We start from the raw sequence: 15,847 nt of genomic DNA on the forward strand, positions 1-15,847 counted from the left end.
AGGTTATTTTTAACCATAGGTCGCCACTACTCCTACTCAATATGTCATTAATTTGAATAAAACAATGTTAATTTAACTAAACCAATAGAGTTAAAATAATACTGTTTTGTGTTAAAATAATAAATTTCGACACATGGTAGTTAAAAGTAACAAAATTTTATTTAACCCAAGGTACTGATTTAAATTTCAATCTTTAATATTTAACAGTGTATAATGTTACGGTATTCTGAAAATAAAAAGTACACTTCGTTCGTATTATACGTTCATTAGAGCAATTATCAGTAAATGGTTTATCGATTTCCCCTGATATCGGGTCGAACGAACGGTTTAAAACGGGTTTTAAAAAGCCGCTAAAACAAGAAGCGTAGTACAAGACTGCTCGCGGCTAAGCTTTCCCGAGCTAGATCGACTTCTAGCGACCGTACTTAGCGGAGGATGTACGGTGACATCTCTCTACCTTCGGGCAAAGACTACCAGTATAATGGAATAACGGTCAGCTTTCCAACCGGAACCAATCTTGTTGAGTGACTCTTTGTCGCCGCCTTGTCTTTCAACATTTAGAATGAGTCAACGGATAACCGAAAAAGATAAGCCGGCTTATAAAACTATAAGGACAAATTACTCTCGCAAAAACATGTTATCGCAGAGAGTGACAGCAACTTATAAATTAACTTAATAAAATCTCTTAATGGAAACCAAACAAAACAGTGATATATCATAAATCAATTGGAATTAACATCACAGCCATTTTCTCATTAATTTTGCGATCTTCGTAAAACATTTATCCTATCCAATTCTTTTTAAAATGAACTTTTTCAAGTTAATTTCTCTAATAATCCTACATAACTAAATCTCAGGCAGCTTGTTTTAATAGTTATTTTATAATATTATAAATATCTTCTCTTTTATATAATAAACAGTATATAAAAAGACGAAATATATTGAAGTAGAAAATGATTAAGTAATGGTAGAAAAGAACAATGGGTGTTACATATGGAGACGTTAATACAATCGATTGCGGTTCTCATCATTATGTCGTCGATATCAAAGCATTATCACGCCGGTTATGCAACGAAAGAGACGCAACCAAGTTACGCGTATCGCGCATCCATTCAGTTTTATCAGTTCCGAAAGTTATTCCCCCTAACCCTCAGCACGCGCCCCTTCGAAGGGAACACGATACGGCAGAGAAAACAAAGCATGCAGCGACACAATAGACGGAGCCGAGACTTGGAAAGATGACGGAAGTTCGTGATGATAGTCGCTTCGAAAGCTATCTCGCGTCGACGACAGACGTGAGGTAGATAGGAATAGAACTGATATACATTCGCAAATTAACATGTGAAGGAGCAGAGTTCTCGTTTAAAACTGGACAATTTTTAAGATGCTGAGATATCGATAGCCTGAAGCCTGACGCTGTCTCTTTGTAGCTTCTTCTGAAATAAAAGTAACACCTGCTATTCTACTTTTGTCGTATTCCAGAAATCTAGATGTCGATGTGCAGTAATGAAACCGAGGGAGGTGTAAGGTTTGATGACGAGATAACATGGGAACTCGAGTGCCGCCTCCATTATCTGGGGAACACGGCCGTCAACTGGCACGGACGGGAGAATCAAGTTATCGCTCGTCCGCCTGTGCGCACGACAGACGAATTCCATTAAACACCATATCACGGCTTTGTAAAGCGTGTGCCCTGCAAACATGCGTGCGAACGCGCATGATACGAATACGCGGTCTGCAACTGAAATGCGAGCAGCAACGAGTGCGGTAACGAGATCTATTCGATTAATCCGCCGAGCGTTACTTCAAATCGTATACGAAAGCGGCAAGAGAAAAAAAACTGTCGGAATTTTTGTAAAATAAATTAGTTATATATTTTATATCGATGATTTACAAATATTATATATTTAAAAAACATCACTGTGTAACAATAAAAATATCTCGTTATTTAATTTCGTGAAAAATTCTATGGTAGTCTCTTTTCAATCTCGAGTGAATCATTTTAAGCTCTTTATTTTTGGAATACCGGAAAACACAATGCTTGAACGAAACAGTATCTTTTTAGTCTCACATATTCAAAACGCGACGGTTATCGTATAGTGACGCCTTCGGCAACGATAAATCGCGTCGCTATCGGACGACGTGAAAGCGACTTTACGCTGAAATCGGTGCCCGAGGTTTCTCTGACAAAAAGTGAAAACGCGAATCAGAGTCGACAACCTCCGTGCGAAAATATAAAACGAGGTGCGGGGGGCAAAGTCGGGCAGGCCGTCGACCGGTTGATCTCGTCGATAAATGACAGCATCTCTTATCGGTGTCTCTTAGATCGACGATCGTATGAGGAAATGCATTCGCGAGATACCACTCATGCGTGTCAACATTGCACGACGATAAGGGCTGTAACTTGCGACTCGGTTTCTATACGAGAGTTTACGATTTAAATACTTAAAAGTCGCGTTAAATCTGCTCATTCATGCAATTTCTAATAATTCCGTATCAAGATACAGGATTAAATATACTTATTTGTTACATTTTCAAATTAACAGGAATCAGCTACTTCTTTTCTTTTTGATAACGCTTAATATGTAAAAAAAAAGTATATATTATACACAGCATATGTAATTATCGTAAAAAAATGTCATCAGGATTATGCAATAAATAATATTAGTTCGTTCTACGATGTAAGTTTTTCATACAAAGAACAAGATTTCAAATATGTGGTGTACTTTCAACGTATTAAATATTATCTAAAACTAAATTTTTATTCAAAAAAGATAAAATTTGATATCAGCTGCATATATCTATAAAAATTCGAGCTACAATTTGAATTGCTTTTATGAAATTATATTTAATTACATATAATAGGACATTTCTCTAAATACTAATTTCTCTTAATTCAGTAAAAATTATCTTTATATTATTTTAATTATATTGAAAATTATAATTTTTAATATAATAATTAATATGCATTATAATGCAATAAATTACGTGTTGAACCAATAGATAGTCCAGTTTTTAAGTAGATCTCTCGAGGCGTGAGAGATGCGGGATCATCGTGACGTGACCGCTCGCGCTATCGACACGATCACATCCATGACGAGAATGCTGTACGAGTGTCGGCAACCTCATCATAGAACGAGGTGTCATTTCGAGTTCTCGTCTTCGTCATCCGTCCGGGAACCGGTTCCGACCGGGCTGTCCGCTTAAAGTTCATTGATTCCCGATGATCTCGCGACGCGGCTTCCTGTCCATCGCGGCTGTGAGAGAAAGACGAGCCTACCGCGCCTTTGTTTTGGCCTTTTATCACCTTTTAACACCGCCACCACACTGGCTAACAGTACCCTCCGACGCGTAAAAGAGCCAGCACATTCGCCATTCACGCTCAATCAAATCTTTGCGCTAATTGGAGTCGATCGTTAGAGGAGCCTCTACGCGGAAAGTTATATCTGCGCGATTGGGAACGGAGAACACTCATCGCTGGACATTCACCACGCCTGAACCCGTCACTACGGCCTGGAAACCAGTCGACCTGACACGTTTTGCATCGACCACACGACAAAAACCAGATCGCGGACTGTCGTCAGTTGAATCTAGAGTAGGATACGCATAATGATTCAGTCAGCAGACCTATTAAATATATGTATGTAGCATGTCCACATATGCGTGTACATTTGCATTTAAAAATTTAAATACATAATTTTTTAAAGCAAAGAACTGTTTCAAAATTTTCGTTGTTATGAGTTTGAGCATATTTCTAGCACACTAAAATTTATTTCTTTACTGCTAATATAACTTGAAATTTATCTTAGTCTTTTCTACATTTTACACAAGAAAAAATTTAAATGTGGACTTCTCTAACATTGTAAAATTTATTTATGAACATTGTTATATTCACGCATCTCTCTTTTTAATTTTTCTTTCTTTGTTAAGAGTTTAAGATTCAAATTATAGATTTACGATCTTTCACGTTTACATAAAACACTTTCCAAAACGGTGCGTTAATTAGTTCAGCGGTTCATTAAGTGCTGCAAATAAAAGAAACTTCTACCGAATACATACTAGCTAATAACCCGTATCAGGTACCAGCTGGTACACTTAGCTAGATGATCATAATCCGCCGCGACGACCGGCAGTTCGGAAATTCTGTGTCAAGGTACCTATCGTATAAAAAGAGATCGACAACACACAACATCGACAGGAATCTAGACTGATAATGTCTCAACCGACTGGGACATTCACGTCCAATCATACTGCCAGGAAACGAACTCCTCGAGAATTATATCGCGTAACAATGGGTCGAAAAATAACGCGGGGCAGATAAACATTAATAAATAAACAGCGTTTCTCTGCGCCTTTATGCCGTATTCACGTCAGCTTGCAAAGAAAATAACGAGACCGTCGAACCAAGTACGTCCAATATTTCACGCTTGACACTGCGCGGCGAGTTTCAAAATCGGAGAGGTGTCCCCGTCTCTTCAAAACGAGAAACATTTGAAGTCGAAACGAAGTAGATACACATTCAGTCGCAATTACATATATGTGGGTCACATTTATAGAAAAATAGACCATCCAAAATGAGCAAACAGGAGATAAACTTTTGTGATAGCCCTTAAATATTTTGCCATACACGAGAAAAATATCCTCACGATATTTTCTAAGGGAACACAAAGCTAGTGGAAAATAATAGAACAATGAATGTCTACTTGTAATAGTATTATCATAATCATATTGGTAATAAGATGGGAATCAAATGTAAAATCTGATTCTTATAATTAATGCATTTCGTTATATTGTCTATCACGTTCCATTTATTCATGTATATGTAGGGCAGAATCAATTAAATTAGCATAAATGAAATAATACCAATGTCACAATGGATTTACATTTTCATTTTTTATTGCAATTGCTATAATATGTATATTATATGTACTTGTGTAATTTGTAGGTATATTATCCGCAAATAAATTTCTGATATTATAATAATATTAATTATTATAATATTTCAATATTTTTTCATCTAATGCACAATAAAAAATTTACTGTAATGTGGATAAATTATGTGATTGTTTCTTGTACATTTATCATTTATTTTGCAATACAGCGATAGCTACTAGCTACTATTACCAGCTCTTCAGCAATTCAAATGACTTGATAATAAAATTCTCATCAAAAATTTAATGCTATCATTATTTCTCGGTTGTGTACGTTTCGTGCGAAAAGCACGCATGCACGCACGCGGAAACGGCGTGATCTTAAGGGGGATTTGCTTGTGTGCCGTTCGACCACGTGGTAAAATTCGGCAAAGTGACCATGCGTCGCGACGCGCCCATAAATGGCGCGGGCGGTGGTCCACGGCCGTACAACCAACCCCACCACGGTGTGTGATGGTCGAGACCAACGGGGCTTCTCCAAAAATAGGATGACGACGACGAGAGACGTCCCGACGTCGTCGTCGTCGTCGTCGTCGTCGACGGAAGCCGAGCTCTCGACGTCGCGACATTCGTCCGTGATGCAGGACGCATTTCGACGCGTCGCATCTCGCGCAGTAATCGACTTGAATGCAACAATTGTGCAGTGATACTACCGTTTTCATTGCAAGAATTGATCTGACTAATACCTTTATTTAAACTCGCGAAGTGCTAAAAGAAGAGTGCTATAGCTTTCACACTTTCTGCTCGAAATTAGCTAATAATATAATTAAAACGTAATACAATTAATACGATTAAATATATTATAGATATTATTTTAGTATTAATTATTAAATTTTCAAGTGTTATAACTCATAATTAATTGTTATATTGAAGGGACACTTTTACTTTAACAAAATATGTGTAACCTTTTTTTAAAGATAAAGATAATTAAAAACAAGAGAACCAATTTTTATATTTACATTAATAATAAAGTATATTCTTTTCAGCATCGATAATACCGCGCTCTTCATTCTATACCTCTTCTGTTTCGAGAATCCGTTTGAGTCCGTTGCCGTTGCTGCTGCGCGAGTATCGTAGCCCATAGCTTCAAATACGTATATGTAAATCAATTAACGAATTAATCTATTAGTACACCCACGAAAACTCACACTGCGGTAGACATCAAAGGTGTTTGCGCCTACGCGCGCCGAACCAATCGCACTTTTGCAAAAATCGCCGCGGGCTACTAACGCTAATGCACGTGGCGGGATTGGAGGCAAGACTATTTATAATCCAGACACACCGTCCAAGCATACACGGCAGTGCCAGAAATAACAAATCCGAAGTCGTAGGTCACGCGAATAAGACGAATAAGGAGATGACGCCTACTCCGATCATCGTTGGCCCATGTATTTGATTCTGATATGCATATATTAACTAATTATAAAAAGTAAAACGACAATGCATTAGAAATAATTATCTATTTCAAAATATTCGATAACTGGTAATCTTCAAAACTTAAGTAACTCTTGAAAAAATTGAATGTAATTTTTAATTAAACTAATTTCACGGAACAATTTCCCGTTCCATTGATTGATCAAACAACGTTGCAAGGAGAGAGCGCAAGCATACAATTGATTTGTGTGGGAGGAGACGGCAGTTTTCGCTCGCGCTGAAAAAATATAGCACCGGAAGAGGTTGGGCGGCCCAAGAAAGTTCCTGCTGCCTGCCCGGTCGCACACAGGGCAATTGTGATGTCGACCAATTAAGCCACGGCCCACGCCTGATTTTTTCTTTTCGCGCGCTGGTCCAGCCTCTTCCGCATCGATAACATCTTCGTCATCCCACCCCCGAATCATTCGAGATTTCGCCGCACTGAATTGCCTGTATTTGACATTTTATCGCGCGTGTAAACGTATATATACGTTACGAAAATGCCGGTACGAGCAACACAAATTTCAGATAGCTCGACGATTTAACGCGACATTGACTGAAATTTTACTGTACCCAGAATCCATTCCAACGCAGTGCCTCGTGTCGCATGAGTCACACGCTTGTCAAATCATGAGATAAAAAAACACGCGCGCGCGTGCATCGGACCAGATGCATTTGAAAGATCAATCATAGTCTGTACGTCACCACAGACAATTTATTCTCGTGAAACGTTTGCTTTATATGAAACCTTGCTCAACTAAATTTTTTTTCTGAGAACACGGACATACGTAGAGTGCTCAAGAAAGATTGTTGTCTTCTTAACGGTGAGTTCATCGACTAATTTTGGGGTCTATCAATTTTTCTTTGTTTAACTATTCTACCTATTTAGGCCGCGTTCCAAGTTCCAATATTCACTGTCGGTATTGAAAATCTTATAGTTTACATCACGTACGCTATAGATTTTCAGTATTGGCAGTGAATACCGGAACGCAGCTATTGTTTCACGATAAATATTTCAATCGCGTGAGGATAATTCCATGAAGAGTCTCGCTGCTCCACGTGTGTCTGGAGTCTCCTTGCCTTCGTTCGACGCATCTTCCGCAAACGACAGTCGCGTCTCGAGTCATCCATCATATAATTATACCGGCATTATCTATTAGCTACGGTTGTTAAGCCTATGACAATGACCCTTCTTTTCCAATCGCACAGCTTGTCTAGCGTGGCCGACGAGATATCGACGGAAAACCGACGAAATACCGCAAGAACTGATTGCGTATCGCGATTTCCTGTGCGGTTTCATGCTATTTAAATCCTCACACAAAAATGTTAACAATAATTTAGAAGAAGGAGCAGTAACACCGTACGTTTTCTTATATCTAATAATTGCCTGAGTATGTATTTCACATTTGAAACTCTTTCATTGATTATTCTCTCTTCTGAAAATACTTACAGAGAAATAATAACTTAACTTGTGAAGCAATGCGAGTTATTTTATTAGGATGGACAAAAAAATAAATTAAAACTTCTGATAATATATGTGCTCTAGAAAATTACCGTTGTTCCTTACGTCAATAACTTCGCGCAGAGGCCGACTTAACATTAAAAACGCACTCTGACACGTATTAAACAGCCGTTACGCAAAGCATAAAAAACGTTTGAGAGCCGCTATTTTTTTTTGCTCCATTCTTACGTCGCTGCGAAACCAGTTTCGTTTATCAGAGATTACAGACTTACCACATGGCTTGAACGGACACTGGCTTGAAGATGTGTTGACGGCCGCAAACGCTGACCTTGAAACCCCTGAAAGATAAAAAAAAATCCGGAAGTGAGATCGCGATGACCTTTAGGAACCATGATGAATCGGATAACGTTATCCTTAGTACTTTTTTTTACTAAAAAATTATCTTATCCGTGATAAAAGGTAATACTCTGTTTTAAGACGCTTTTACTGCGTGAATCATCTTATGATCTTGATTATCTTTGTGAATAATAGAATGTAAAGTATCGCAGAAAAATAGAATCATATAATAGCTTTAATATTTATGCCTTCGGGCAACAATAATGACAATTCAAAGGATTTTAAAGCATGAGACATAGTTATACGCATATCTTTAGTAAAATATTGAATTTTAAATTCATTGTGGCAAAATTATTACAAAGACATTCTTTCATTCCTATCCTGGAAAAGGTAAAGTATTGAAACTTCTAAACATACACATTTGAAACTTAATTTCTCAATCCGCTCTTTCATCTCTGACAATTTCTAGAATATATATTAACTATCTCAAATAAAGTTTTGATACGTTATAAATGCATTCTTTTTTCCTTGTGCGAAAGATATGGAGAACGTTTTCATCAAAGTAAACGGTTCAAAATATTAATCTATTTTTTATTTTATTTTTTTCAAAATTATACGTATTGCACATATTATGTAAATTGGCTAAAATCGTAGAAACATATAAGTTATAAGATAATATCTTATTTATTCCAGTTCCACAGGAAATTTCATAGTTATTTCTTTAACACTTTCGATTATTATCTTTACAACAAACGGTTATCTTCGTAATTCTTTTTACTATTTAAATGCTAAATTGTCAGTAATAAAGAATGATTCGGGTATCATACGCACTTTCATTGGAGTGTTTCTACAAAAACTTCAATATATATACAAAACCGAGCTTATCGAAGTTACTTCTTTATTAACTCCAATTTTACTTTTATCCACTCTTCATCGGAGAATTAATATTCTGTCTTGTGATATCAAAAAATAGTTTGATTCGATGCTGCATGATTATAGACTATAGACCTAACGGGATAAATGATAAAACTCGCGATTTTGTTATTTGAACCGGGCGATCGTCATTATGCTGGCGAGCGAAACGACGGACGGTGCTTCAAAACTGCAACGGTAATACAATTCTCGCGATTACGACACGAGAAGGGGCGCGCGTTCACCGCACTTCCATTAATTACGCATTATGTAAAGGAAATCGCGCCGCGCGAGTATCGCGAATCGCGAATCATTGCCGTAATACGTGCCAGTTAAATTTCCGGGAAATCGTTGTCGATTCCGCGATCGTCTTTTCCAGAAAAAAACGGTACTCACGTCAAACTTCGTTACACATACGTGGCACGGCCGTGCTATTCGAGGCATATCGCTTTCCCCTCATCCGCAAATATTAGAAGCGAAATCAGATTTAATTAACGCACTGTGATTCATACACACATCGTCAACATATATCAATAATTTTTTATTCTCAGGCGGTAAAAAATTAATGGGCTTTCAAACAAGAGCAAGAAGCTTATTTTACACCTATTTTCGAGGGCACGAGAACTACGACAATGTAATTAAAGTAATAAAAATTAATTCGCAAAAATTTCACTTTTTTTGTAGCGACATATGAATCATCCAACCTAACAAATCGGTTAATGTTATTTTCTCATGGCAGATAAATATCATTCTTAAAATTCATGACAGCTACGACGAAGACAATTACGCGTAAACATACAGCCGCGCAATAAGACGTGATATCAAAATTCGCGCCTTACGCAACCGAGATACTCGTGACAGGACAGGTTGCAGTTACGTGGACGAACGAATAAAGAAAAAAACATTGTCGAGCATCGCCGCGAGCGATTCACCAAACGCAATCGCGAATCGGTTACGCAAAGGTGCCTCGCGGCTCGGAATTTAGGCGTGTTGCATGTAATAACATCGAGAATTCGCGCGCAGAGATCTCTTACCCTCGAAGAAATATAAAAACGGACGGAAAAAATGCAATTTCCTTCTTCCTCCGCCTCCCTCCGGCCGCGAAATTACCCGGCTCTCGCACCGTTATCGTCCGGATCGTAAAGCGGACGCCCTCCTTCCTCTGCTTTCGGATCGTAATTCGCCTCTCTCGCCGATTACAGTTACCCTCTATGCACATTCCACGAACGAATTTTATAGCTGGCCCTTCTCGCTTCTTCGAGATACGCGCATCGGCGTACGAGAAATTTGCGAACCGCGCGCAATGCAGTTGAACGGAGAAGAACTTCCTCGAGTTTGTTATATTATCGGATCTCAATACACATCACGCAGCGTCATATTCTACCTTTCGTAATGTTTTAGTAATAACGCCGCAACTCTCGGAATTTTCAAATTATAAACTTATAGGAAAAGATTTACTCGAATACCGCGTAAAATATCAAAACTTAGAAGTAAAAATAAAGCCTTGGGAAATATTGGAACTACACTGTTAAATTCATAGTATCAAATTATATTCAATTTGGGACATTTTTAATCATTCCTATATATATTACCACTTCTTCTTCTCAATATGTTGTTAATTTAATTAAAACAATGTTAATTTAGCTAAATCAATGGAGTTGAAATAATATTGTTTTGTGCTAGAACTATCAATTTTGGCACACATGGTAGTTAAAAATAACAAAATGTTATTTAACTCAAAGTATTAATGGTTTAACTTATTCCTTTAATATTTAACAGTGTATATGAATAAGGCTATCCATGCATTTCATGTTAGAAAATAAAAGCGAAGAAGAAACAGTCAGCTCTTTTATATTATATACGCGAGCAAATTTTTAGAAGATAATTTAATTTGTTTAATGCACAATACCAATCGCGGTGACCTAAGCTACTACTCTGGCTTTACATGCCACGTAAAAGCTTGCAAATATCTGCGTTACAGAGAATGAACTCAATCTTTCGCAACGTTCGTTAGTTCCTTTAATTTGCTATCTGGCGCGTGTAATCAGTCGGTCGCACTTTACATGTGTATCAATAAGACACGTCGATATCATAAGGCCGATGAAACGTAACCGTTACGGCATTGAACGTGTCAAATAAATTCTCTTGTTGCATTACGTGTTAAGTAATATAGTTAAGACTATAATCTATCCGGAAAGAGACAGTGAGAGAGGTCGCCAACTCGAGGCTAAGTAAGCCAGACTGTTGCTGCAACCGCGGCTGCAATAGTGTTTCAAATCGACCGATCGAGAAAGCGAATGACGTGTTGCGACTGTAACGCGCGGAGGGACTCTGACTCTCTCGCGAGTTCGCGACAGCCGCATCGAAACGAGAAAGAGAGAGAGAGAGAGAGAGAGAGAGAGAGAGAGAGGAAAGGAGGAGGAGAAGAGGAAGATGAAGAAGAGAGACGACCGTCCGCGCCCCGAGGGTCATCGACATCGTAGGAACGCGAGCTGACCGGCGTTCGCGCTCATTTTCTTTTCCCGGTCCTTTTCTTTCTCCTTTTCCCTTCGCCACGCATCGAGTTGTCCATCCGTCCCACCGTCCCTTTATCGCTAATTTCGCGACAATTGCTCGACCGACCGAACACGAACGTCGCGCGCGTCGCCCAGTCAATGTGCTCTCGCGTGGATAAGCTTCTTGCCCACGGCCACGGAAAATGACAGAGTGCCCTCTAATCGCGCGAAAAGCCACGTGTCAATGTCGTTCAGACGCGAACGCAATCATTTTGTTGCTGTAACACTGTCGTTAATCATATAATTTTGCTATTAACTCTTTAACGTGCCAAAATGTACCGAACTTTACGCGCGCGTCCATCATTTTAGAAACTATAATTGTCTGAACTGCATAGAGAAGCATTAGAGAAGCTATATTGATAGTTACAGATGACGAATTATATCGGAAAGAGAGAAAAATAATAAAAATAATCATTATTGCAATTTCTTCAGATTGGCGAGTTGATGTCTTGTACATACTTTTGATTGACTTTGAGTTTTCTCAGAAAGAAAATTATTATAAGAGCAATATTTCCTGAACTTGTAATTATCTAAAGAATATGTAAGAATAAAATAAGATACAATATCATCAGATGAAAATTATACAATTATATGTATATAATCGAGTCAAGCAAATTAAATCAAGCTTGTCTGTAGACATTAAAATTATATCCTGCACAATAATCTGAGGCACACTGTGCCTCATCAAAGGACTCTAAATTTATATTTAATTAAAAGTTTAGGAAAAATTGCTTTCAAAATAATTTTCTTTTTGAAAGGCTTCTAACAATAAGTATCAAAGCGTTATAACAATAAGTATTAAAGCAAGATATTAAATGCTGCAATCTGCGAGGAAATTCTGCTAACACTTTTTTTTGCTTCTTGACTAATGATTTTAATTAACGCTAAGTTTTACATCAGTGTTGTGCTTTTCGATATCGTATCATCTTCAGTAATAAGTTTCTTTCCCGACAACATATAATCCACACTATACTGCATTGCGGTAGGCAGGCACAACTATGCTGAACCTTACGGCTTGACTTCGCGTCTCGATTTCACAAGTTATGTCGCGACCTTCCGTCGTAACCTTGGTACTCACCTGTCAAGTACCTTGCTCCAACACACGTGCCTTACGGTAACGCGCTCCATTTCCCTACGCCTGGGAGAACGGTGGCGACCTTCGTATTTATCTTTTACGGAGGCGGTATTATATATTATGCCGATCCGCCGGAATGAGAGCGAGCGATTGACAATGCGATTTCGCAAATATATACAAGTTTGCAGTGTATATGCAAATATTTCCTCTTTTACATACGCAAATCCATGTTGCGCCTTTCTCGATTCCGAAGTAATGTTTATATTATGAAGTTCTGCGCACTATATCTGTATATACTTGCTTAATATGTACATATCTGAACATACTAAGCAAGAATATATATAAATTGTATCGTATTCCGATGTACCGCGGTTATTTGCGCTAAAAAAAAGATATTTACTGAATCAATCTAGCGAAAAGGTCATAAATGAAAGAATAAAACGTTGACATCAATGCGATCGGACTGTAAAATCGATGGCAGCACAGTATTCTGATGTAAAGAACGAGATTGCAAGTTAAACTTAGCTTCTTTGAATAAAAGCTGCGCTTCGGAAAAAAAGGAACCGGAGAAAGGAGGAGAAAGCACACGGACATCAGCATTGTCTACGTGGATTGCATTGTCTACGTTGGTTACGGATAAACGGAGAGTACACAAAGTCTATACTTAGACTATTGCTATCTACGCGTAGACGCCCATTGATATTCTCCTTTCATTTCGCGGGGCGTACGCACGCCGTGCCGCCGCCACCGCCGCCACGTTAATTATCGGTACAACATTCAATCCGCGGGCGAGCCGTGGCAATGAGTCACTTTAAAGTAGAGGGAATTAGACAAGTTGGCACAGCCGTTAGAAAGTGGCCGCGTGCTAGCTGGTGCCGCTCTGAAAGTATTGTTATATATTTGTTGATCGGTCAGGTTGCCGGATATAAAGCAGCGTAACGTCAGCGCTACGTCTGAATCATCAAAGATTTCAATCAAATGAAACGTATTCGAGCAGAGCTACAGAGTGCCTCCGCAGTATCGCGTTTCTATCTACTCACGGACCTAATAGTCCTCGACTAATTTAATTCTTGACAAAACAGACGCAATTTTATCTTTAAATTATTATGTCTGTATTTAAAGAAAATTTTATGAAAGATTTACACGAGTGTATTTAATGTAAAAAAAGAATAAAGCTTATTTAATAACATAGGAATGTAAGTAAAAAGCTGAATTTTATCTTTTGTTTTCACGTAATCTTCGTTCAAAAAGGTTTCATCCAAAATGTAAACTTGGATGGTATTCATTATAGTCCGATCTTTAAAATAAGATTCTTAAATACGATCTCGAGAAGCTTTTACGGTCATTTTATAGGTTGGATGGAATCTTAAAACTGCTCATGACCAGATATAAAACGATGCTTTTGAATAGATCGGACTATTAATACCGCCCTTAGAGGGAACTTGTTCTAATTAATATCTAACTTTCGCATGTACGTGAAATTCAAAGTTTATTTCATGAAGTTTATTAAAATTTCATCCGATATTTCTGATGAAATTTAATATCCTATATATATTATAACGGATTTATAGTCTACGTTCATGTTCCTCCTGTAAAAGAGCAGCAAGTTGAAACGATATAGAGAAAGCGAGCGTTCTGGATGTCTATCAATATCCTGTCCGATCTCAAAGAAATAAAAACTTAACAATGATCTCTACCTCGTTATCAAATATATTGCGATGGAAAATATACTAATTGTAAGATGTACACGGATACGATCTATAATAAGACCAGCAATTAATCTGTTATTTAACTTCGAAAAAGAAAGAAGACATCTGATGCCAGGGTCACAATATGGTATACGTTACATTCTATTATCACATCCTACATATGTGCACATTCGCGCACTATTTGTGACGTAAGCGATAACGATGTTTATGGGATGATCAATTAATACTCGTAAACATTTGGCTTTACCTTTTAATATATATATACGATACTCTTTCGCTTATATCTTATCTTCTAACTTATATAAATTAATCTATATCAAATAACACCTCAAGAACAGAACTCAACAAATTGGAAAATATTTTCCACGATCATGTATTCTTGAGCAACCTGAGAAAGAAAACTCCTAAAGATATAACCGATTGCTCAACAATCACAGCGAACGTTCGTAGTTAACGAGCAACGTTATATAACAAATCATAAATAAGACGGAAAAAGTAGTAAAGTCCACGCGCGAGTCTGTAATTGCTAAAACGTGCTAATCCGTAGTGCCGCGGGAATATTGCAGAACGTAGGTAATCGCAATGCTTCTCGCGGTGAGAGCGTGGCGAGAGCAAAATAGCAGTGGGAAAAAGAGATGTGAACTTACCCATCGCCGTCGAGAGTGATAGCGGTGTCGGCCAAAACTCGGAGCACGAGACCGACGGTCGCCCTGGCGTGACAATCGATACCGAGGAGGCAACTTTCCTCGGCGTCCTGCCTTCCCGTGCAGGAAACAACGACGAGATATCGCGTCCTTCCTGGATGCACCGACTCCAGTTTCACGGCCTGAAAGAAAGACATGAGGAAATCTCCGATTACTCAGAGTACAACGTTAAAGTATACCGCTCGCAAATGGATATTTAAACACCGCTTACAAACAAGGAGACATTTAGAAGAGACGAACGAGGAGAAACTCAAGTTGCTCGTCGATCAAATAAGTTATCTTAAATGCGATATTAAAATGTAATATAAATGTGGCAAATATTTCTTCGAAATTCTATGAATTAATATTAGAACGGAAAAAATGTTATTTTTCTTTTATTTCAATTTATTTAAATGCTTCTCGTAACAAAAAAGTTGTTTTTAAATTATATTTTTGCGATCAAATTTTTATCGTATCTAAACATGTTATTTGTGAAGAGGATATTTCGGTATAAAAAAATTATATATTAAATAATTTCGAAATGTTGAAAAATCAGAATACAAAGTATAGGTCTTGTCAATAAAAAATAATTTTTATGACTCGAAAAATATATAAAAGAAAGAAATTATGTATTTCTCGATCGTAATATCATTTATTGAATCCTTGTATAATGCTACGAACACTATCTTCCAGGGTTAACGACATTATAGGGAAGTAGCGTTACACAAGCAGCTCATTGGTTTCATTTCCGTTCGACCGGCTGCTTCCTGT

General features: G+C 37.8%; 1 protein-coding gene across 5 annotated transcripts in view; it reads right to left on the reverse strand.

Moving 5' to 3' along the window:
* The window catches only part of Ssh (Protein phosphatase Slingshot), a 113,769-nt gene that overhangs the window by 20,865 nt on the left and 77,057 nt on the right, over nt 1–15,847 (reverse strand). For 4 of the 5 annotated variants that reach the window (XM_071772679.1, XM_071772678.1, XM_071772677.1 and 1 more), the window contains 2 exons: nt 15,041–15,219; nt 8,079–8,144 (listed from right to left, as the gene is read on the reverse strand). In XM_071772679.1, coding sequence (XP_071628780.1) covers nt 8,079–8,144; nt 15,041–15,219 — 245 coding nt within the window. Of the gene's footprint in view, nt 1–5,948; nt 6,179–8,078; nt 8,145–15,040; nt 15,220–15,847 lie in introns of those variants that run through there. The other variant, XM_071772682.1, reaches the window with a different exon arrangement.

The sequence above is a fragment of the Temnothorax longispinosus genome, chromosome 3 (genome assembly GCF_030848805.1).
Source record: "Temnothorax longispinosus isolate EJ_2023e chromosome 3, Tlon_JGU_v1, whole genome shotgun sequence".
NCBI lineage: Eukaryota > Metazoa > Arthropoda > Insecta > Hymenoptera > Formicidae > Temnothorax > Temnothorax longispinosus.